This window comes from Serinus canaria, chromosome 5, assembly GCF_022539315.1.
Source record: "Serinus canaria isolate serCan28SL12 chromosome 5, serCan2020, whole genome shotgun sequence".
Lineage (NCBI taxonomy): Eukaryota > Metazoa > Chordata > Aves > Passeriformes > Fringillidae > Serinus > Serinus canaria.
In genome coordinates this window covers 14,966,605-14,991,593 of record NC_066319.1, presented here as the reverse complement: position 1 = coordinate 14,991,593, position 24,989 = coordinate 14,966,605, and the positions used below count along the sequence as shown (strand labels likewise).

General features: G+C 42.4%; 2 protein-coding genes across 4 annotated transcripts in view; both read left to right on the top strand.

Annotated features, from left to right (window-relative positions):
• The window catches only part of KCNQ1 (potassium voltage-gated channel subfamily Q member 1), a 333,003-nt gene extending 323,466 nt beyond the window's left edge, over positions 1–9,537 (top strand). For all 3 annotated transcript variants that reach the window (XM_018908036.3, XM_050975670.1, XM_050975671.1), the window contains one exon: positions 7,453–9,537. In XM_018908036.3, the coding sequence (XP_018763581.2) occupies positions 7,453–7,659 (207 nt within the window). In that variant the 3' untranslated portion in view covers positions 7,660–9,537. The remainder of the gene's footprint in view (positions 1–7,452) is intronic.
• CD81 (CD81 molecule) overlaps positions 1–24,989 on the top strand; it is a 548,624-nt gene that overhangs the window by 427,222 nt on the left and 96,413 nt on the right. The window lies entirely within an intron of this gene.

Here is a 24,989-nt window from a genome sequence, read left to right as displayed (position 1 = left end):
AAATGCATTTCATTGTCCTGTAATTTAATTCTTCCAATTGCCAGCATCCTACCGACCTCTTTGTTGGAAGGAGTGGTTTGTATTCATCTTATTTTGCTTCTGTTAGTCAAGCAGCAAGTAATGGGCAAATAGTTTTATGAAGGTGACCTGTAACAAACCAAACCAATTTGTTTGTAACCTTTGATTTCTACTTGTTCATCAAAATTTTTGAAGTCTTAAAGGAATTGCTCTCTTACATAAGTATGACATCTGTTGTTGCTGCTTGTTTCTTCGTAGGGAAAAGTGGCAGTATCATGGAAGAGAGTTTTGATAACTTTCAAATTGCTGCTAATATTCTGTATTTGGTCTGCTGTATTTCATATTATATTATTTGTTCCATCACATATTACTGAAGTGGCTTTTTCATATCAGTTTTTCAGTTTTTGACCCATCAGAGCATGTCTCTTACTGCCACTGGTTTCAAATATATTCAGGGGAGACACCTAATCTGAAAAATTACATTATAGTTGTAACCTACCCTCTCCTAAGAATGATTAAAGAAATGGAGCTGAGTGAATAGTTAAGCAGAGGTGTCATATTTCCAGAAACTTTGAGGAAGCTTTTAGAAAAACATGCTTTTCTTTGAGAAAAAGAACATTTGGAAAAGAAAAATAATTCTCTGCAGTTTAGTTACTTGCTAATCAAAATTGCTTTCCCAATCCTAATAGGAAGAACAGACGCATAAATCAAGCATGTAATTTCTCCCATTTCCTATAGCTTGAGCATTTGCTACCCTAGATCTTGTGCTGCACAACCAGAACAAAATTCTTCAAACAAAAATTACTTTAAAGTGCCACAAGTATTACAGTCAGCAACCAAATGGCTACATGCTGGTGTTGCTTGTTTAATTCTCAAAGCAATTTTAAAAGCCGTGGTACAAACTGAGTTTCTTTACAGTGCATTAAGAATTTACTGTAGAAGTCAAGCCCTTTGTAATAGTTCACTGATATCAAGATAACTTCTGAAGAATCAGAGCCAGCAACTGGTTTATAAATCCTGGTTGTTGCTGAGCTCTGATCCTGGCTCAGTGGCTCAGAATTTTCTCCCCGGGGTCATTCCCCTCTGTTGAATGCACAAGTGGCACACCCTGATCAATGCTGAATTCTCAGCAGCTGTTCAAGGGCTCTAACTACAAAAAATAAGTGGTTTTTTACGCTTTTGAGATGTGTAAGATATTTTCCTTTAAAAATACACAGCAAGATGGGAGCAGCAACAGTCTCAGTTTATTGAAAAAGCAGAAAAATTTTTAATATCTCAAAGCAGAGATTGTCACTGATAGCTTTATGCAAGAGAGCTGATTTTAGAACTCAGGGTATAGCAAGTGCCTTTCTTTCCAAAAATGCTTTTTGTCTGAAAATATCCAGTTTATCTGTCAGTTAAGACAGTGGTTACAGTGTTCATGTAATGTTTTCATTGACTAGAAGGAGACTTGTTCATGTAACCCTCAAAACCTGTCAATTTTGTTCCTCAGAAGCTCAGCCCTCCTGTTCTCCAAGCACTGATCAGTCTTACAGTAGAGTGTTTTTTCACTGGCTCCACTTCTTCTATCCTTCCCCTGGACACCACACACATATTTTCTTCTTTGGCCAACTCTCAAGAGAAAGTACAGACAGTCTGGAGAGCAAATCTTCAGATTACATTCTCCTTTAAACACCTCAGTGGCAGGAATATAACCTCCAGCAAAACTGCTGCCTCATCTCAGGCAACAAAATAAACACATCAAAGCCAGGAGTTCTGACAGGAGGTTTTGCAAGAATCTGGGATCTTGGGCATTGCAAATGGAAGGGAGACACATTCCATGATTTTTGAAGAATCAGGCACCTGAAGAATAAAACATTCCTTAATAATACTGAAACCACTGGTCTCTCCTTCCACTATTATAGAGAAATCTTTACAATAAATTCTCTGGGAAGATTCCCATACCTGTCCCTAAGCTCCTCTAGAAAGCCACTTCTAACATCATTCCTGTTCCTGTCCTCAGAGCATTAACTTTAATGCTGTGGGATAAAGGATTAACTTTTAGAAATGCTGAGATACCAACAGGTGAGAGGACTTAGCAGGAAGAGGAGCCAGGGGAGTTTCTCTCTGAAGCTCCCTCAAATATTCTGAAGAACTTCTATAGGAAAAATCCCACTGAAGTGATTGATAAAAAAATCAGATCACTGATGTGATTTATAACCACATGTTTTCTTCCAGAACAGTCTCACTGTTGTTAAGTACCCCTGGATACTGATACATTCCTTCATAACATTGCCATTAACAGGTGTCATAAGTTCTGGAATATTTTTTGCCTTTAATCTTCTCTCCAGCTGAGTCATTGGTGTGCCTGGTGATTATTTTGTCAGCAGATAGGACCTTTTTGTGTGTTTTTATGAAAGATAAATCTACCTTATTACTGAGTATGGTACTGAACAGCAGACACATTAGAGATTTGATACAACATGGAGAGATGCTCAAAGAAAGCATCATCTTTTATTCCCCTAGAAGTTTGCTACACTGCAGAACAATAGGGTCTACCTTAGTAAAAGGCCACCAGAAGTGCTGAATACATGAAGGTCCCCCCAGTCTTCTTTGGTTATTTTAAAAAACTGCCTTAAAGAATTAGTTCTCTTTGAGCAGAAAAGCTGCACCCACAGGAATGAATGTTACTTAAGTCAGGGCAGCAGACTGGGGAGCTTAATGTTGTAAAGGCAGCTGAAATCTTCCTTTATCACCTTTTCATTCAGCCAAGTGTTGCTTGCATCCTGGTTTCCCTCTTCTCCTTTAGCAGCTCCATGCTTGGCTTTCTTTACTGAGAACAAGGACAGCCCCCCTGAACCCACTGAGTGAGCAATGAGCTGATAAAAATTCTTTTCATTATGGACAAAAAATCTGTTTAATCAGTGAACCATGTTAAGAACAGAGGTAGTTATAAAACAGCATTCTGTTCAAAGTGACTATGATTTTTTTTATTCTTAATATTTACTTTTAAAATCTCTGAGGATGAGAATGACAGGCAGATGACACTGCTTTAATCAACAGCATTAATCAGCCCTGATCTCTGCAGATTATGGAGCAATACTTGGAATGACCTATTAATAATTTGTGGTCTTTGTGGCTGAAATTATGCCAAACTCAAAAGTTTTGTCCTTCAGCTTCCCATGGCTGAAAATACTGTTCCACTCAGCTTTGTAATTGTGTCTGTCATTGCCTTTTCCTGGTAAATTCCTATAATTAGTTTTGGGAGTAGGTCTCCAAAGTGCTACCCTTTAGTTCTCCATTACAGGGGAGCTTAAAAGAGACCCTTCTGTCCCTGGAGCCAACCAGGCTTCTATGTTTTGTTTTGGTTTGGTTGTTTTGTTTTTAAAATTGAGGAAATAAATTCATTGTTACATCTTTTGTTCCAGATCATACCATGAACTTTTTATGAAAGCTTAAAATTACAAAGTGTTTCAAGTCAATACAGCGTGAAGATTTGCAGAATTTTAATATATAAAAATAATAGACACTTTTAATTGGAAATTATTTTCCTCTTTCAGCAAGAACAGTCTCTGTCTTGTTCAGTAGCACCTCCTGGAATGCCTTTGATCCCTTTACAAATATTATTACCTTTGTAAATGCATGTCACTGAGGCTATGAGAATTGGGATTGTTCGGCCTGGAAAAGAAAAGGCTTTGGAGTGACCTGCTTGTGGCTTTCCAGCACCTGAAGGGAGCCTACAGGAGAGATGGAGAGAGGCTATTATAACTGCATGTTTTCATTTTTCCTCATGATGTGCCATTTAAGATTTGTGTGCTAACCTTTCAGTCTTCCTGAGGGACTGTTTGGCTTTGGGTTATTTTTTTCTCAGTGCATGAATGGGATTTTATTCATTTCTAAGAGAGAGATTCAAAACTTGTTTAAACCTTCTCTCCATCTGTGCTCAATCTATGATCCTTGGATTTTTACTTTTTTTTTAAACTTAACTCAAAGGATGGAAAGATTTTGTATTCATACAGTATTTCAGTAAGACTTAGGAATAACTGTGGTGTGTAATTTCTGAAGTTTCAAACCCTGCTTCCTCCTCCCAACAACTGTGAAATACAAAGGAAATTATTTTGCATATAAAGAATCTGATCATCCAAACATCATGCTTCTAATGAAACATAAATCAGCTACAAAGAGCTTACTTCGTTTTTCCTAAAGGAAACAAATCAGTCTGAGTTATTTTTCTATGTAATTAACAATGTTTGCTGTTTTAAGTAGAGAGATCAGAGTTGTTCAAAGTGGTTAAGATTAGAGCAACATCAGCAGTTTTTCTGTTTGCTTTACTTTTATTCGTTCTGGCATCAGAGCTAATTTCTAATCAAGTAAATGTGTTTGAAAGTATGATTCAGGGGGGATGATACATTTCTCCATGCTAACTGCCTAAAGCTGGCTTAATAAAAAGGATATTGCACACAATGGCATTTTTCTAGTGGGTATAATTATCTCTGCAGCAAGCAAGTGAATGATGTATTTCAGGATGTGTGTTTGGATGATGACAGGCAGATTGGGCACGTTAATAAGCCAGGCTGTTCACCAGCAAGCCTCTTTTTCTGGTACATCAGAGGCCTGTGATGACAGTAGAAGCTGCCTTCTGGTGGCTTTTACTTCTCCTTTTAAAATATCTCATACTTTAAGCAGACACTCCTTTGGCAGAATTAAAAATGGGGGCCCACTGCTGCCTCATTTGCCAATGTCATCTTTTCTGATAGAGCCCTGAGAAGCAGAAGATCCATGTACAGAAATCCACACTGCTCCTTCTCTTGTGACATCCAAAGAACATGTTACTGTTTGGGACTGATGATTCAGTCCAAGGTTGGTACAGAGCCCACTGAAGCCACTGGGAGTCTGTGCTTGCCAAGATCTACCACTGATCTACCACTGAGTCCAGTGTGTCTTGGAGCAAGCCCTTCACGGGCACTGAACCCCCTGGGAAATGGAAAGCAAAACTGATTGAACAACGACTAAACACAACCAGCCTTCTGGACCTCCCTCCACAAAATCTTTGTGGCTTTAGAGCCCTACCCCCAAAAGCAGGAAGGTCTTTACTTTTAATCTCATATGGCTCAGCTCAATAGCAATTAGCTCCTGCCTCTGCTTCTGTGGGCCTCCTGCACTCCACAGCTGCAGCAGCCAGACCTTGTTGCCTAGAAAAAATTAGACAATTATCTCTGGGAATTTATTCCCCAGCAAGAATATTCACTTCTCACTTCTCCCCAGTACTTCATCACCAAGATGCACAGCTGTTGAAGGACTATCCAGATCTCAGTCCAACCTCCTGTCATGTTCAATAGTTCATCACTGCAAGAGTTTCATGAATGCACGTTTTCCAGATATATCTCCAGCCTGTGTTCCCTCTGGTAATCCCTGCCTGGAATCAAAATTAAGACACACATGCATATAAAAATCCCCCAGTTCATTTAGAATAGTTAGCAAAAAGACATTTCTCGTAGAAGGAAAAGTTGTCTTTTGCATTCTGAAGATAGGTGTCTGGAGGCTTTCACTGCAGTCCTTCCAGCAGAGTTGTCTCAGAAAACAGCAATACCTGGGCAGTGGGGGATGTAAGAATGAGGTATTTTTGTAGGTTTCACTACCACTGATTTGTGCAGTGACACTTGGAGCATCACAAGTTTCCTATCTGTACTGGGCACCATTTGGGCAAAATGTGTCTTTTTGTAAGGGAGGGAATAAACAGTGATGAAATGAGAACCTGATGATATGCTCAGGTTTTCATCTGAGTTTCCTTCTAGAAATCTTGAACTTATCTGTTCTTCAGCTTCCTCATTTCATAGAATCTCATCTTTCAACAGCCATTTCCATCCAGAAATACTAGTGTTTCATGTACCATCTAGGGTGCTTTGCCTAATGTTTCCAAAAGCAGCTGCAAAGTATAAATCTCTGGCACCTCATATTTTTAAATCACTGTATCTGCTTCCCTACCAGTTGTACAAAGAGTTTGAAAAAACCCAGCATTTTCTCTATGGTGGAAAAACATTTTAGTCTCTGCTGAAATTCTCCAGGTTTGTTGATGTTCTGCTCAGCCTTACTGTCTTTTACTATCCTGTGTGATACTTGGATGACAGCCAGGCACATATAAATTGCTCCCACTCATGCTCTCTCTGGCAGTTTTATGTGCCTTCCACTACTTTCTAGCAGATATTTTAGGCAACAATTTATTCCTATCACAGGGTTTTTTTCTGTTTGCTTTCTTTTCCCTTTCTAAAAAGTACTACATCTCTTTGCCTAGAATTTACTCAGTGTTTTGGGATCCCTGTGGATCAATGGGTCAGAGACTGCAATGACAAAATCAAGGCTTTCTTACTATGCTTGAAGAAGCAATTAGGAGGCCATAAGGCAGAGTCTTACTGCCTAATTTCAATGCTTTTACCACGGCAAGGGTCAGAGAGTGGGCAGGACTTTGAAGCTAGAAGTGCCCATCTTGCCCTTGGGATATTTTGCTCAGTGCAGAGAGGAGGCTCCCGATGCCAGATAAAAGGGGTGACACTCCTAGAAACACCTCATTCTCAATTTTCCTCTGAGTACCACAAATACATGCCAAAAAACATCCATAACTTAACCTCCCTTAGGTATCAGCTTTTTCATTATATTTTCTCCTAAACAGTAGAAGAAATATGAGAAAAAAGGAGGTAGGGGGGAGAAGAGAAATTAAATAATTTAAGGAGCCTCTGTCTAAAGAAGAAAATGAGCATTATGGATACAGGCCGAACCTGGAGTCCCCCAGTCAAGAAATTAATTTTCAGCCATCTTAGAATTCTTAGTTTCTGTTTTGCTGGGGATCATGCCATTTCAGATGGCAGTCCTAGGGAATGCTGAGTTTTGAGAGCATAAAACTGACTCAGGTCCCACTCCCAGCTGCTATTCACTCATGGCAGCAAAAACACCGATGGGCATTCTGTGGCCTGAGTTGTTAATTGAACCCAAATGTGGTAGAGAGCATCACTCAGTCACAGCTTAAGAGTTGATTAGATCACTGCAAGTCAAGCAGTTATTTACTAGAGCATATTGGAATTATTAGGGCACAGAAGCATGCTACAAGTTTAAATAAAATAAAAAAAATACTGACACAATACTAACAAAAAAAAAACCTACAGAAATTCAGTCCTGGGACTTAGTCTCTCTTCCAGCAGATCTCTTTAAAGTCCCATTTTTCATGTGTTCACCCAGGTATAAAATGAGAGTCAAGGCATACACCAGAGGTGAGTATTAGCAAGCTTGTCCCCATCCAACCCTATTGCATTAAACTCCTAATGATCTGTTTGATGAACTGAGAATCTGTGGTATCTTCACAGAGGTTGCTGTGATCCTAATTAATATTACACATGTGCCACCCGGATTGTTGCCATTTTCTTGCATGCTGCTCCTGAGCAACTCTGCCCTTTGCCTTTGCAGGTCACACAAATGGACCAGAAGCTGAACCTCATCACGGACATGCTGCATCATCTGGTTTCCCGTCAGCAGGGGGACCAGGGCAACAACAGATCCTCTCAGAGAGGCAACAACAGCAATGTCAGTTCAGAGCTTTTCCTCCCCAACAACACCCTGCCAACCTATGAGCAGCTGACAGTACCGGCAGGGAACCAGGACGACATCTCCTGATGTGCTGCGAGTCTGGGCTGGGCTGTTCCTGCTTTTCTCCTCTGAACGGGACTGAGTGTTGAGAACCGGGGAGAAATTAAGTTCATCAGCCAACCAAGAAATCATGCAACTGCTGTATCTACACCACTAGTCTCAAACATGCTGAAGTTACCCACAGTAGCCAAAGGATTGCCAGGCTGTCTTCCACCAGGCAAAACTTCTGGAAGCTCCGCGTTGATTTTGCTCCTGAACAAATGATCACAACTTGGTATTTCTCAAAAAGACCAAAATGATGCAAAGACAGGCGAAATGGCAAGGGTTTAGAGCTCCTGTAATGATAATAATAATAGTAATAATAATATTCTAATAATACTTGAACTTAGATGGGAAAAAATGCATTCTGTTTATGAATCTGCAGATAGAAATTTATTTCTATTACTAAGGTTTTTAAAACAAACTAGGATAACTTATGTTGTTTTTATTGTATAAACATACACTAACATTCTAGACAATAACAAACCACATACTGAATGATTTTTCTTTTTCTGTTTTATTTTAGTGTTACTACATAAACAGTTATCAGATAATGACCAGATTTTTAAAATCTGTTTTTCTTCAGGGAGGAACTAATCCTTAATCTGGAACAATACTATTTATAGTGGAAAGTGCTATAGATTTTCTAAGATATCAGTTTTTCATGGGGAGACAATAAAGTATTAAATAGCAAAAAAATCATTCTGCTTTCTAGGAAATTGTTGCCAAAGAATTTATGTATAAATAGAAAACACAGTGGTCTGAATGTACTTGTCCTGAGCATTTTAAAGGGAAGGCTTTCTACTTCTTAAATCTACTGGTTTTTAGCTTACAGACACCAAGAATAATACAAGAGGCTGAAGTGGCTGGACTTCACTGGTCAAGTGTTTGAGCTGGCCACTCACAGAACATCCATAATCCCTGCAGGAATCGAGGCTTCAGTTCAGGAAAGCATCTCTAATCCACACAGCACATATGACAATTTCAATGTTTTCTTGAAGAATGTCTTGAGAAATTCAACCCCCTGCAAGAGTGGGTTGGTATTGACAAGTGCCAGCTCTTTATTTAGAGAACTGAGGGCCTCAGCCATGACCCATGGGGCTGAACCACCCTGCCCCACATGATGACTGCAATGAAACCAGCAGTGTTGGCTCAGTGTGAGCTCTCACACACACAAGGTGAGCAGGAGCTGGGCTTTGATTACTAAGGCTGAAATGACCAAGCCCTTGCAGAGACTCAGCATATCAGTCTTTAAAGCTGACAGCCTCAGGAAAAGCTCTTTAGTCCAACCTGGTGGTAGTGGTACCTCAGACTGCTGGGGAAATGAGATGTAGACAGATTTATCAGCTCCTGCACTTTGAGCATCTCACACATCCAGTGCACCCTGTCCCCCTCCCTGCAGAGCCTGCACCCCACAGTGCTCTCCCTCTCCTGGGGGATGCCCTAAAGCCTCATACCTTGGCACAGCAGTTTATAGGACCAGTCCTTTGACCAGTACTACCAATCTGAAATCCTGATGCATAATGGATGAGATCACAGGGAACCTCCTCATAGGGAACTCTTACATTCTGGGCTTTCTTTCCAACATTTCATCTCTTTGACTTGGACTGCAGAGAAAGTCCTGTGTTTAATATCCTGTATTTAACTTTCCAGATTCTGTTACAGTTATCCAGCCTCTCTTGTACAGTAGATAAATGTTAAGGGTGTAGAAATTTACAGGCATAAAGAAGAATTGTATCAGGGCATTATGTTTTCATGGAAATCAAAATTATTCTCATGATTTTGAACATTTTTTAAATAAGATTCACTATGTAATTTCAGGTTATCAATCAGCCTGTTAATTTCCTAATAAAATACAGGACAAGAGTGCCATGTCTTTTGGTTATTCTAAAATCCAGACACTTGATATACACAAGAAAGCAGATGGCTTTTCTTCTCCTTTCTCTCTTAGCCCATCTACAGTGTAAATATACCTTATTTGCAATGCATGACTGTAAAGCTTCTGCTGATTCTTCACTAGAGAAATAAAAGAAAAAAATCTGGACTTTATCAGCTGGGATGACTGGAGAGGAAGGTGTGTCACATAGCCCTGGCTGAAAGCAGACAGGTCTGTGCATTTCTAGGGGCATTGTTTCAAACAGAAGATGCTTCCATTCCTGCTTGTTTGTTCCCAAGACCATACCCCCATTCTCTGTTTGACACCTAATCTTGGTGATAACAGCATGGCACAGCAAACACTTCATTCAAAACATAATGTCCCTTTCTTGTCAGTTCTCTATAACCATCTGAAAGCCTCCATTGGAACCAGCCTCATTGGAATCACTGGATTTTTGAGGCTGGTGGCCAGTTGTGAGGCCAGTGATTCCTCACCTGAGTCCAGCTGATGCTTTCAGAAAGTACAAAGCTCTGAGATCTACTACTTCAAACCTTACAATCCACCTCACCCTAAGGTAAAGAAGATGAAAATGAACCATCCAAATTTGCCATGCAGCTGCCTGGAGCCAGTCATCCACAAGGGCTCACCAGAGACAGACAGAGATCTGACCTCTCTGCTTGGAGGACTGCCTGGAATTATCTGCCCTGCTGGGGCTTCATATCTCAATGACTTCTCCTGGAAGCAGGTGCCTCAGCATCTTCCCTGCACAGAGAACAGCAGCAGTGGGAAGATGAGCTGAGCAGTCCAGCACTGGAGCAGCCTGAAGCAGCCCCATTCAGTGAGTATATGTTTCTGCTAAAACCTTTCCTACTGGTGTCTCCTGTTTGGCCAAACTGTCCAGAGTGGGGGTTTTTAAGTGGGTAGGAAATGTTTGTAAGTATCTAGAAAGGGAGCAAAGGAGATTGTAAGGTAGGCCAAACCTTGACTTTATAACTGTCTGCCCCATTTTTGTGAGCTGTGTTAATGCATAAAATGCATCTGAAGCTGCAAAGGAAGCATCTTTCTTGGAGCAGCTCAGTAGCAGTTTGCATTTCCAGACTGGTGTAAGTTAAGCCTAGAGCCTCATCCCTGCTGAAAAAAATAAAGAAATAAAGTTAAAAAATAGTAATCTAAAAAAATGCTAGCTGGCTTAGCTCACCCAGCCTACCAGGAGGATGCCAGATGGATGCCAGATCTGGATGGTAGGAAGCCAAGGAATAGGGGAGGAGGGAAAACATGGGGCTGCCCAGCTGAAGGTGGTGATGAAAGCTTACCCTGTCTCAGCCTGCAGCAGAAGCAGACGATGTGCAGGTTTGCAAAAAGGAAGAGCCACAGGAGGTAGAGAGGATTTGTGCAGGGGAGGAGTTTTAGTCCAAGAGCAAAATCTGTGCTCCTGGTGAGGGGACTGTATTGGGATTCAAAAGACAGAAGCACTGCCTGGCATCAGCATTAATCTGCAGTGTGACCTCAGGGCGAGTCATTTCACCTGCTTGGCCACATCTGCTGCCCCCTCCCCTGCACTCAGCCCACTTGTTTGTTTAGACCACAAATTCCTCGGGAGAGGAGGGCCCCTTTCTGTGTGTTTGCTCAGTGCCTGCACAAAGGGACCTGCCCTCTGGGGACTGGAGGTACCACTCTCAGATAAATAATTACCCACCCTGGAGTCCTGCTGCAGGCAAACCCTTAATTATTCCAAGCCCCAGGAGCTTCAGTTGGAAGTGCCTGCTGCCAAACCAACAGTCAGAGGAGGCTGGGTTTAGGCTCCCTTCGATGTAGTATCTTACAAAAGAGCAGGAACCTGGCCATCACTCATTTTCACTCTTCTGCTTTAAAGCAGGTTCATTTCAAACGACACAATGGGCCACTGCTATGCTCAAATACTAGCTAAGGCAGAAATCTTTGGACGTCAGTAGATTAAACAGACATTTTACTGCAGCAAATTAAGGTTTGTTGTTGCTAGCAGATACCTGATTTAGCACCCATCAGTGCTGAGGAAGCTGGAAATATTCCAGCTGGTGAGCTTTAAAGGTCTGGGCAAAAAACAGGCTCCTTTTTCGAAAAATAAAAAAGTAAAGCACAGGAAGATCTTCTTTTCTGGGAGTTAAAAGGAGAAAAGGTTAAAATAGTTTTAAGCTTATCCTCATGTACCCTGCTGAGATGGGTTTTACTGCTGGGGTGGTGGTTTGGGAAGAGGAAAGGCATTGAGAAGAAAAGGTACAATGCAGCTCCCATGAAAATGTACTTGTGCACTTGATTTATGTTGGCTTGGAGTTGGGTGTTGCCTGCAGTGGGACTGCTCAGTCCATGCAGGTCAGTGTAAGCCTTTGGAAGTTGAAAATGTGCACTAAAGACGCCTTTCCATGGCTTTCAGTGGAATCTGGGCTCAGCTCTGTAGGGAGCTTTCCTTTCTTCATGGTCACAGAGCCACAGAACCATGTGAATTCCCAAGTTTCTGCTTCCCATTCCCGTTTTCAAGTTATTGGTTTCTAATATTCCTGCATGCCACTTGTGTTTTCAAGCCAAAATGATCAGAGGTATTTCCTTCCACTTCAGTGACCTGAGTCTTACTGCACACACACCACACAGAGCAGCCTGTAAAATGCCCTCCAATTTCAATGAAAGTAGCTTCTGTAATGTTTTGCATCTTGGGTCTCCTGAGCAGCAGCAGCAGCTGTGATGAAGGCAGCAGGTGGTTATGCCAGTATGATGTGGAGGTGACACATAGCTACATCCCAAGATGCTCCTATGGAATTGCCACAAGGTCTTGAGTTCAGGTTGAAGCTAGCAAGGATTTCTGTGAACACTGTCTTTTTTGGTCTTGTCTGTGGTCTGACTTTGGTGTCTTAGAAGTGTGAATTTCAGCTGAAGCTTTTCTTTTGTGGTTGCAGGTTTGTTTTCTGTGTTGTTCCCCCGATGCCCAACAAGACGCACTCTCCTGTTCAGCCTTTCATCGGTGAGGATGTTGACAACACCAGGACCCTCTGTCTTCAATGCTTATTTTCATAAAACGTATGAGAACTTAATTTTTTTCTAGACCTCTATCCTTCTGTCAAGTTGAATTGAACAAGGCCAGCAGGTTCAAAAGTTATTAGGGGGAGGCAAAACAAACACAGCATGAGTGCATTAACCTTGTTTTCACAGGAACTGGGCTGAAAGTCCTCTCTCTCCCTGCCCAAACACAGAGGTCTGGAAGAAATGTAACCCTCACTTTGGAGCAGATGACCACTTCTAACTCCTGGGGTGAGGAGGAGACATGCAGGAGACGTGTTCTAGGGTTTTGTTTGCTCCTGCAAGGCTTGATGCACCTTGCCTTTGGATCAGCTATTGAAAGATGCTGGAAAATAGCTTTTTCCTCACATTGCTTCCAATGACAGTGGCTTAAAACACCAGAATGCTTGGTGCTGCAGGAAGGAACACGCAGGTGCTGGATGGGCACAGTATGAGCCATGCCCACATGTGTTACTGTAACACAGCAGGGTGTCCAAAGAGAGATTTTGCATCCATGCTGGCAGGGGAGCGCTGCTGGGAAAGGGCTGGCCCGAAGGAGTGGCATTGTCCGAGTTCACATCGCTCCCGCGTGAGCTGGCAACTGCTGCCCCTGGGAGAGACTTCCCAGGGATCTGACATGAGGCATTGTGCTCTCTGCCTGTGGATTTGCACCTAAGAAGAGCTGATCTATAAAGCCTGTCTTGAAACCATCTTGGAGCTACGTTTGCTTCAGAGCTAGCGTTGCTCTGGCAGGCTGCCCAGGGATTTAGGCTCGGCTAATCCAAGCTTGGCTCTCCATGGCAGACACCCATGGAACAAAGGGAATAAAGCTTCCACGACCCCATCGAGTTGCTGGTCAGTCTCTCAGCCAGGTGCAGAAAGTAGGCAGCCCTCAGTGAACTGTCTTGGATCAGAGAGGGCCAAATTCCCAGCAGGGGTGTGCAGACAAATCCATAGAGATTTTCTTGCCATAATTTCCCGAGTCTGGGAGCCTCCCACACCGAGCCCCCAATGCCTGTTCATTTCACACAATCTTTAAAGCCAGCTGTGCTGAAATTCATTGCTGCTGCTTTCTGTGCAAGTCATCTTACAGGGAAATAGAAATCAAAAATGCAAGGAGAAAAATAAATTCAGTTTTCATTCCTGCTATATGTTACATCCTTAGGATTATATTGATTTTTGATTTTTAAACATCAGTATGTTAGAGCTGATACAGGTAGTACCAATGCTGTAAGAATGATAATCATGTGTGAAGGATTAGGGTTACAAACAGTTTGTGAGACATTATCATCTGTTGTTTAAGCATTGCCTAATAATTTGTCAGTCCTAATGGTCACGTAATTTTTAACTGGGCTGTTAAAAATGGAACCTAAATGTAAAGGTGATTCAGGTTCTACTCCTTTTACATCTTTGGCTGTTATCCTTCTTGTAAATTTACTTTGATTACATCCCTTTTCCTAGTTCCTTCTGTTCACTGAAACACTGTCTGCAGGTTTGATTGGCAGAGGGATTAATGCACTTCAGATCAATTTTGGGAACAACCAGGTAAGAGTTACCCCCATAAGGACTGCTCACAACTGCACCAGGGAGTCTTCTGCAAGTCACAATGTCTTTTTAATCATAATTTGTCTTGTAAAGCTTGAATGACAGAAGATCCTGCTCAATACCTCCTCTGCCTGTGCCGCAGGAGCTGCAGACTCGCAGCCACCACCACGTGTGCTCACTTGCAGCCATTATGGAGCAGATTTGAAATAGTGCCTTTGCTTAAACGATTGCAAATGTTTCCCGGTTATTTCAGTTGGCAATCAAGCCAGCACTTAATTTTCCATTTATTTTCTCTCCTGTGCTGAGAAGTGGGAGAATACCCTGCAGCTGCAAGACAGAAACCAGCAGCAGGGGAGCAGATAGGTGCATCAAAAGACAGGTCTTGTCATTAAGCAAAATGTCCTGCCCCAAACACACACACTTCAGCCCCTGTTTCTTGCAGCCTGAAGCATCACTTTTACTGCCCTGGCTTGATCTTCTTGCACCCAAACGTATTAAGTGCCTTAACAGACCTTTGAAGTTCCCTGAAGTGTCCTGAACCTTAATTTCCATCTGGTCCTTCCTCTTCCACAACTTGAGTCAGGTCTCAGTCCAAAGCCAGCAGGAGGCAGGAAGGCTTTTGGCTGGCTCTGGTGGCACGGGGGCTGAGCTGGGATGTGTGCTGGTGCCTGCCCCTCTCAGGCACGTTAGTCACTGCTCCTTGGCACGGCACAGCCCGTGATTAGCATTTCCTTCCTGCGCCAGTCCTTCATGCCGCCGCTCCAGCCCTGACTTTTTGTTTTCCTCCTTCCCCCCTTCCCAGCCAAAGGGGAGAACAATTCCTGGAAAAGAAAAATGCTCTTTCCCCTGCATTGCCGAAACCTTTGCAGGGAGCTCTGGGGAGGAGAGAGTAGACTTTGGAGAACATATGGCTAAAAGCATTTGGGGGTTTTCAGATGGTAAGTGACCGATGAGGTCTCAAAGGGGTTTTATTTATAAATGATAGACTCCTGAGAGAGAAATAATTGCTGCTCTCCCAGGCGTAAAAAAAGCAATTCACCTGACATAAAACCCAGGGATAAAATTAGCTAAATGAAAGCAAGATATGGCAACTGTATTAAGCCACTTTTTTTTTTACTCTCTCCCTTCCCCGCTGAATGGTGAATCATTTTAATTTTGTTTTCCCCTCCTTTCTTGGAAGGAGAAAAAAAAAAAAAAAAAAAAAAAAAAAAAGCCAACGCCAAAGCAGTGCCTTGGGTCTGAAAGAACAGATGGTGCCCTGGGCGGCCCTCCGGAGCGCTCGGCAGCGTGCATTCCTCCACTCCAGCACTCAGATAACTGAGTTATACAGCACACGACCATCTGGTGTATGACACATCTTGTGTCCCCCGGACAATGCCCCAGCAAACCTCTTCAGGGGAGAGGTTAGTTTCTAGGGTAACAGCAGCATGTGCAGCTCCAGGCCTTATTGAGATTCAGGGCTCCTCACTTGTCCCTATTCTTCTCCTCCCTATTGTTGTCACTTGAGCTTTTGCTGCTTGGTTACACCGAGACTGACAATATCCATCAGTATTTTGTCCCCGGCCCAGAAACCATTGTCTCCAAATTTTGTTTCATTATTTATGTTTTCAATATCCAATGGTTGACTGAAGCATCTGCTGTAGAGTGATAAGGCAAGTGCCTATTGAGGAGAGCTGTGCTGCTGCCTGACAACGATGGTTTGAATTATTTAGGTTGTGGTTGGACAAGCATTTGCAAAAGGCAGGGTATCCGTGAAGCACTGAGGTGACTTTATTTATTTCTCTGTTTCAGGTTTTTTTAGGTGCACACATCTTTTAATCCAGACCCCAAAAAAGCTTAAAGCCTCCATAAAGAAGTCAGAACTGGAGAAGTAGCTTTGTTTATTGACTGGAACTCTCTGGATGTTTCTTTGTGGGAAATCATTTGGGATTGAAAAAAAAAAAAGTGAGGGGTTTACCTTCCTTTTAATTTTCTGTGGGGTTTGTTTTGAAGTGAATTTGGAGTTTGAGCGCTCGTTCTCTCCACTTATTTAAAGAGCCAAGGTCTGCCTTGTAGCCATGACCAAGCACTATGCACAGTACTCTAAAATTCCATTTCAGCAAGTTAAACTTAATCAGAAAAAAGAAGTAGTAAGTGTTTTCTCCACCAGTAAAAGACATGTGCCCCACTGAATCATTTACTCTGTTACAGAACAATTATACCAGCAGTGTTACCTTCCTCACATATCTATAATTGTCACAGCCAGCCAAAATCCCCCCAAATTCTTCTTATATCTGCATGAAATAGACTGGTCATTCAATGGAGTGAAAATACCTGTCCAGAGATTTAAAACATCAAGCATGAGTTCTAAGCATTAAAAACACACAACTAAGAAAGTACAGTTGATGCCTAAGCAAAATTTGCTTAACTGCAGGCCTCAGTCAAGGTATGAGTAACTTAAAAAAGCTGCATTGTATGTCAGGTTCAGGTCAAGTATTAGAGAACCAGAAATAACAGTTAAGAGAGGTTCTGTATACATGTGTGAAATAATAATAGCTATATATATTGATTTTGTGATAAATTTGCCATAACATCAAGTCTGATACATTATTTTCACACATTTATAAATGGAGATTTTACTTTCAAAGTAACATTTGTAAAATACAGATATATGACCTTAAAGGCAATTTTTAAATCCTTTGCCTTAAATGAGGAAAATAGGTAAAGAATTTTGGGGTTTTCCCCTCATGAAACAACATCTTTTTTGTAGACTGGTGGCAGGAAAGAAGAGTTAGATGCAACCCTGAGCCTGGTTTTAAATATTCTAATGAAATTCAGTTTTGCGTTGCAGCACGTTCTGCCCCTGACCTGCTCGTGAGGTGTGCCATGGGAAGTGCATTTGCTTCATCACATGCTTGAGTTGGCATCTGATCATAAAACAGAGACCACATGAGGGTGCCTGTGTAAGAGGAGGAGGAGCTGATCCTGGGCAAGCCTGGCTTAGCTGTGTTTTGCTTGGCAGATTTCAACAGGGAGGAGGAAGGGACAGAGTTCCTATTTTCCGGTTTAAGTGTTGGAAGTTGTCAGCAATTTGCTCCATCAGAGCCTCTGCATTACCTCTGTAGGTGCAAAACCCTCCACAGCCAACCAGGCAGGGCCAGCTGGGAAGGTGCAGGAGAAGCACCTGGGCTTCAGATGTTTGTGGGTGCTCAGGGAAGGTCCAAACACCCAGGTCTGCCACGTGGACTGCAAATGGGGCTCAGTTGTGCAGCCTTTTTCCACTTCTCACAGCCCTCCTACCTCCATTCTCCCAGCTTCAGGGATGGGGTCTGCAGCCCTGGGGTGCCCCAGCATCTCTCCAGCTTCAGAGCATGGGAACAGCTGGAAGTGAACCAGAGCAGGCTGTCCCCTCTGCAGAAGGTGCTCTGCTCTCCATGCAGTACCAGGTGAGGTGTTTCCTTAAGAATTGTGGAAGCTGCACCCAGTGTTGAGGCTTCACCTGGAGCACTCTGTAGCAGCCTGGTGACTTGAGCTGGATGAGTTTTTCCTGAATGTGGCATGGAGCAGAAGAGTAACAAGAACAATTAAGGGCCTGTATTAGGAATTTCTCTCTCTAACCCAATGAAACAAAAGGCTAAGGTTGGTTTCTTTAAAAATACAGGAAGGAGAATTGCTGTTTCACCCAAAGGACAATGTTGGCATGTGAACAAATATGTAAGTTGTCCACAAATAGATTTTTGAAGGTTTCTAAACATCACAGAAGGGGATTTCTGCAACAGCACTCAGGTGAAAATATGAGGAACCAAACCTCCAAGCTTTAAGGTGCCACTTGATCGATTTGTAAAAGAGGTGTGATTGCCTGCAAAGGCAGGGAACTGGTCCTTGTGACTCAGGACATCTCTCCCTATCCAGCATTTCATCAGTTTTAAAGCCAGAAGAGCCCATTAGAGCATCTGTCCTGAATTTCTGTGTGATACAGGCCATAGATCTCACCCAATTACCTTTTGCTGAGCCCAGCAATTTGTCTAAGTTATTATCTTACCATCACCAGAGAAAGAAACATTATATGTATTTCTATATTTAAATAGATATCATTTTTGATCACTACTTAAAAAAGTGAAGGCACAGAGAGGCACAAGTGATCCATGCACTGTGGAATCAGATGAGAGAACTCACTTCACTTCTAGAAGAAGTTCTTGCCTGCAGACTTCAGCCCAGCAGGGTTTGTCCAAAGCAGCTGGTTTTATCTCCCCTGGGGAAAAGAGGAGCTGCCATTTTCTTGCCTCTGATCAATCCAGAGTGAGAAAGGTGAGCCAGGCAGGTACTGCACATTGCAATATCCCTGCCTTTACTGCCTTGTCACTTCAGGGGAGCTAATTTGGAGCAAACAGGGGGTGAAAAGAAAGCCCAAGGGGTCTCCATCTGTGAAAGCAAAGGCTCCTAACAGGAAAAAGCTCAACCAGGAGGGAGCCTTCATCTTTCCCATTTTACACAGAGGAAGGACAAGCCACAGAGAATAAATCTTTGCTCAATTACATGAAGAAGTGAGCATTTTTCCAGGATTGTAGTAAAATGCCTGTGTAGAATTTGAGGGCCACACTTGACCATGCTGCTCTGCCTTTGTCCAAACCTCTGAGAGCCAGATGAAGCCAACCAGTATTTCATATAATCTGTTTCATTGACAGCATAGCAAATGGCCTCTTAGCAAAGAGGTTTCTCTTTGGAAAGGATCACTGAAGAGTCAGAAAAGCAAATTAAATTAAGGAGCATAAAGCAGAGTGCCATGGGCAGAGGGCAGAAAAATATACTGCTGTTTGCATGTGATCTAAGAAGTGAAAGGTACTCAGTTTTTCCAGGAATATCAGAATACTTTCATACTTTAAAAAAAAAAAATCATGGCCCAGACTGTTTAGAGGAAAAAGCAAAACAAAACAAGTGGGGCCGTGAGACATGATGCAATTTGCATCTAAATCCCTTTTAGAGATAAGAACGTGTTCAGAGGAAAACACAGTATTGCCAGCTCACGAGACTTACTTTCTGCTATCTTTGTGGGAACCAAATGAATTGCAAAACATCTGCAAGGTCCAGAGTGTCAATTATGCCTTTATGTACGTGGAGGAAATGTCACATGATGGAGGCAGTCATTGGACATGGTCAATTGTAGGGTTTTATCCTTTGCTTAGCCTTAAAGCCTCGCTCAACAGTCAGGTTAGACAATGGCACTGTCAGAGCAGGAGATGGATCAGTTTGGCCACTCAGAGGAGGTGCTTATCAGCACAGAAAGTGTCCCCAGCCTCGGACAGCGCTGACATTTCGCTTGCAAAGCCTGGCTCAGGGCTGCTTCACACACAAGTAGGCTTCCAGATTTGCACGTCTAGAAGCGGCCAAATGAAAAACTGAGCACAAAGCACAGATATCAGCTAGGATTTGCAAAAGTAATCATGCAAATGAAGTCATTTTCCAAAGTTTCCCTTAAATCGGATCTGTGTTTCTTGGTAAGGTTTCTCCTCCGCAATTTATTTTAAAAAATGCCAACTTTGCAGAAGCATCTTACAGGAACATATAAAAGGAGGTTGTGCATCATTCAAGGACCGTAGGAGCTGCCAAACGAGAAGAATGGTTTTGAAAGGCCCATATGTGTGACTCTGAATGCCAAATATCCTCATTTTAATGGCTTGTGTGTTACAGTTTATATTGAGCACTTCAACAAGTCCCAGTAATATTCCTTCCGGATTTGCAAACTTGCACTACTTCTCCAGGAAACTTTTAAATCCAGCAATCCATTTGTAAGACACAGTTTGTGTGTGTTTTACTGCAGACAATGCCTGCACAAAACAGCATCTACAGCCTGTGAAATAGCACAGAAATGCCACTGGCACCGTTTCCAGCCGGGCTCCAATCTCTCAGACTGTGGTTGATCACTCTCTAGTCCATTCTATCCATGTGGCAGGTGACAGGTTTAGGTCCTTCAAAGCCCACACAGATGCTGGCAGAACCTGTGTGCAACAGTCATCTGCAAGTGGGGATTTGTAGGGGACATTTCTGTGGCAGTTAATGGAGAACATTCCTGCAGAACCACCAGAGAATCCTGCAAAATGGGGCGGTTTCTCCAAAGTCTGGTTTCTACGTTTGTGAAAAGAAAATCAACAGCCTGAACTGCATCAGCCTTGTCAACTCCACAGCTGCAACCATCATCCTCTTACTCTTTAATTACACTTTGTCACATGCAGATTATTGGCATCAGCTCCCCTCCCATCATGGAAGCTTTGGATTGAGCTTGTAAACATTATTTTTAATTATTATATGTTATTGCATCACTATGGATGCTTTTGTAAAGCCTGCGTGACTGGGCAAACGTGTCTGGCTTCACTCTGAGTGTGTGTCCCACCAAATGGGATGCCATTTGCAAGATATCAGCCAGGCTGGATAAGAAAATGAGCAGCAGATGAGGGGGAGGAGGAGGCAGGGAGGGGAAATGTTTGGTAAGAAGTAAGTAACTCTTATGGCACGAGTGTTTCTGCTGCCAGACTGTGGTGTTGCTGGTGCTGACACAAAACACCACTGTGTAACCTGCACAAAGAAAACAGGAGCCCAAATTATGTAACTTGTAAAAAGTCTTTTTAGGGTCAAGGAAGGAATCTGGGCCAAGGGATTCTAGATCTGAGTGATCCAAGCAAGGAGATAAATGAGCAGAAAGGGAGACATGCAGAACAAGTGTTTTCTATTGCTTTAGAAAGTGTGCAGCCAAAACTGGAAGTTAAACATCAAGAATCAAATCTATTCTGAACTGGAAGAGCCTTCACACTGTTTTAACTTGGATTTTTGTATTTATTGTAGCTGTCTTTACCAGTGCAGTGTGAGATAGAGTTTGGGAGAGATTTTACCTGCAGGAAGAGTTCAGCTCCCTGCTGAACTCCTATTCCCTGCATCCTCCTGCCTTTGGCCTACAGGAGCTGTTCTGTATTTCTGCTGAAGTACTGGTCAAAAGCCTGGCTTAAATTGATATACCCAAGAGGAGAATGATGGTTTTATTCTGGTTGTGACAAGCTGTCAGTAACTAAACAAGCTATGACAAGGTAACCCATATACCTAAAGAAGAAAAACAACTGGAAAAGGGATGGAATTTGCTCTGCTGGGAGGAGTAAGTTGCCTAGTAATCAAAATGACAGCATTTATTTAAAGTTTGTTGGATAAGCCTACCACGACAGGTATTCCAGGAAAGTGTGGAGTTCATATCACTATTCCAGGAATGGAAAGGATTTTTGTGAAGAGAGCAGGCACAGATCACGTGGAATTTGAGATAAACCTACTGGACAGGTTTGAAGTGCATCACTGTTTGGGATGGATTGCAGCAACACAGGTTTGGCTTCCATTTGTAAGGGAGCATGAGGGAGGACTGATGTACATGACGGTTCTACCAGCAAAATTACTGGAAGGGATGATTCCTGGAAACTGCTCTTAGCTTGAAATGTATGGCAACAGTTTCCCTATGCTAATGAAGCTTGTGTAAGTAAGATCTCTGCAAAAGAAAACATTTAATACAGTATAAAATCCAGAATCTGATGGTGAATAGATCAGGCTCCAGCCTTCAAAACCTCCCTAAAGGCAAACAGTAAATGCCAGGAGGGGTCAGGCTGTTGTCCATCATCTCTGTGGGAGAAAATGGCTTATATTTGGGAGGTGGGAAATCATACAAAACCATACCATTTCTAACTGGAGAAAGCTATCTGTTAGAATTTTTTATTTCTGTGTTGGTTAATGTCCTTTCACATGTTTAGAAGAATCATCTACCAACTGAACTGAACTCAAAATATTAGTGCCCAGTCCCTCCCCTTCTACGATCTTGTCATCAAGAAAACAGCACAAGAAAGTGTTTAATGGACTCAAACTGTTTTGGGCTCTTGAGAAGTTGCTGAGTAACCAACTGATAGGGGTAGATTCCTTCAAAACCAGTTGTGCATGGGGAAATGCAGATTTATCAGGAGAGAAACTTGTGTTTCTTCAAAACTTTACACAGCAGGGTGAATGATGCATCATTCCTGTCCCCCACAAAGGGGGAGGTGGATGTCAGTGCCTCCTCAGGAGCTCTTTTTTCACCTGAAAAGACTCCAATTCATATATTTTACAAATCAGAGGTTTGAATATAAGAGATGAAGTTTTTGCCACATGCTTATCTCAAAGATAGGCAAAAAGTGTTGGCATTTACTGAGCATGCTGAGAAAACACTGGATGGGGACTATCCAGCTGGTAGCTCTCTATGGACTTGGGAGTATTGGTGGTACTTCCAGCTTTGCTCTGCCTTAAAGGTTAGAATGGAGAGTTAGGAACTACCAACCTGCTGGTTTTGCAAAACAAGGACTGTTTTTCCTCAAGCTGCCTTGTGCCTACTCTCTGGCAGAGTCACTGCTCACAGGTCAAATAAAAAGGCAATTTTTGCCATCATCTAAATGAGGGTTCATTGAGATTGCATAAATCCTGGCATGAACACCTCCAGTTGGAGCTGGTGAAAATACTGTTGGTAGGGTGCAGTGGGAGCTGAGCCAGGCTTAACACTCTCCTGGATACACAGATCATAGGATGAAGGTGGATGTCTCCCAGGAAACCAGGCTGCCACAGCAATTTGCTGCTAGATACCACACTGTGGCTCGGAATGAATGGCATTTAGGCTATGAGGAGGGAAGGCAGTGGCTTAAAACAGCAGCTTTGCCATTACTTCACCACAGATGATCTGTGGATTCATTTTGAGTTGCAGCTTCTGAATGCACAGGATTACCCAAAAGTTTTTTGGGTTTCTTTGTTGCAAAAAGGAGCTTTTTAGCTCTTTATTTGAGCAGGTGGGGTGGAGGTGGGAAGTGTGATCAGATTGCAAAGCATCCTGAAGGTGGACAAAACCTGGTTTGTATGCACCTGGCACATAATTGACTTCAGCTGGCAGCCTGTGAGCACTGCTGTGCCCTTTGCCAGAGATCCACGATGTTCACAGGTGTGGGGCAGCCAAGCAGGAATACCCCCACTAATAAAACTCCTCCCTGCTGGCTCTGTTACCTAATTCCTCCTGCAGAGAGCCTTGGGAAAGACTCTGTCCTGGGTGAGTAGCACTACCAGTGTGTTCCCAAGGTGGATGGAGGGGCACCTATCTAGGGGTGATGTTTTAATCTTTCTGTGTCTATCTCTAGAGGAGTCAATAAAATGCTTCATCATCTCCTTTCTCTGTTAAACACAGGTAAGGAAAGCTTAGGATAGTATTTTTATTGAGGTGTGCTTTGGAGCTGTTAGCTCAGTAGGTTTGCCTCTAGTAGAGGAACCTGCTCTATGCTGTTTATCAGGAAAAGATCAAGAGCAGAAAATGTGCACTGAGCTGCTGCCAAAAAGGGCCCATCATCTGTGATGTCTTGATCCCAAATCTATCCAGCTGTGTGCTCCTTGTCCATGTCAGGGATCCCCACTTACACTGGGAATGCTCCCCCTCTCACAGACCCATTCACTGCAATTCCATTTGCTTAGTTTTCCTTCCTTTCCATACTCAGCTGCACAAAAACATGTTAAGGCAAGTTTCTCATATCTTGTCAGCTCCCTGTGTTTCACTGAGCCCAGCCTGACCCTCCTGAAGATGGATTCTGGCAAGAACCAGGCACCAGCCAGCCCAAACTATGGACCAGCTGAGATCCCCACCATAGGAAACAACTTTTTTCAAGTACAGTCACAATCCTATCCTTTAGTTCTTCACTATTTTGGTTAGCCTTTTTTTTTTCTCTTTACACATTTAGTATTGGCCTCACTAGTTGTCCTATATTTTTTTTTTTTGGATCTCTAATGTGTTTATTCAAGCAGCATTTGTCAATATTTGAGCCTTATCTCCTCTTTTTGAATACTAGTCCTTTCTCTTTTTTTGTCCACTCATTCCTCCAGGATTCTGTATGTTTTGGTACCTCTTCTTTTTACTAAATACTCCTCTTAAAAATACTGCTCTTGATTTTGCATAATGGTAGATTTTGCTCCTGGAACAACTCTGCCACCTTTCTTTGGCCAAATTACACGTACGTCAGTTATTAATGAAACATTATCTAACATGACACTTGGAGACTTTAAAATCTATCCAAAAATCAACATTTAGGTACTTTAATTTTTCTATCACTCACCTGGCTATTGTGAAAAAGCATTACCCTAATTTTAAAATCACTTCAGGTGTTTTTGTGTAATAAAGTTAAAACTGTATATACTTGTCTTAAAAATCATCAGGGTTACTCATTGTGTTATCACTGGAGATTTAAATGCACCCTGTGCTCTTGGCCAATTAAAACACTTGCTCTGTGATTTCTATTCTAATTGCTCAGTCAGATTGGAGTCTAGGTCTGGAGGAGTTTGGGAAGAATGGAGCAGGTGGGAAGCAGGATGGCAGCAAGGCTCAAACTTTGTTAATTCATAGATGAAATACAGAAATATGGTTCAGTGAAACAGAAATTAAGCCTTAAGAAGTCAAACCTTCTAGCCCAACCATATGGACAAATATCAAATGAGTCAGAACTGTATTATTGCCTTCATTGGTCTGAAAAGCAGACAAAACTGTCGAGGTTTTGGAAGTGCACCTGATGATCTCAACTGATAATTTTCAGGTCCATGCAATTTGCTCCCTTTATCTCAAAACCAGGGTAGTTCTGAAGTGCTGCATTAGAAAGGCATCAGATACAAACTCTTCCATTGATGACCACCTTGCTTGAGAAGTCCAGCTGCTGTGAGAGCAGGAGCAGTACAAAGATCTCTATTTTCTCACTCCAGCATGATGAGCTGCCCCCCACACACCTCCCTTAGCATCTTGCAGGTATTGGTAAAACCTCCTGTGTTAGCCACCACATGACTTGTATCTCACTGGGGTTGAGCAAGTGACTTTGGC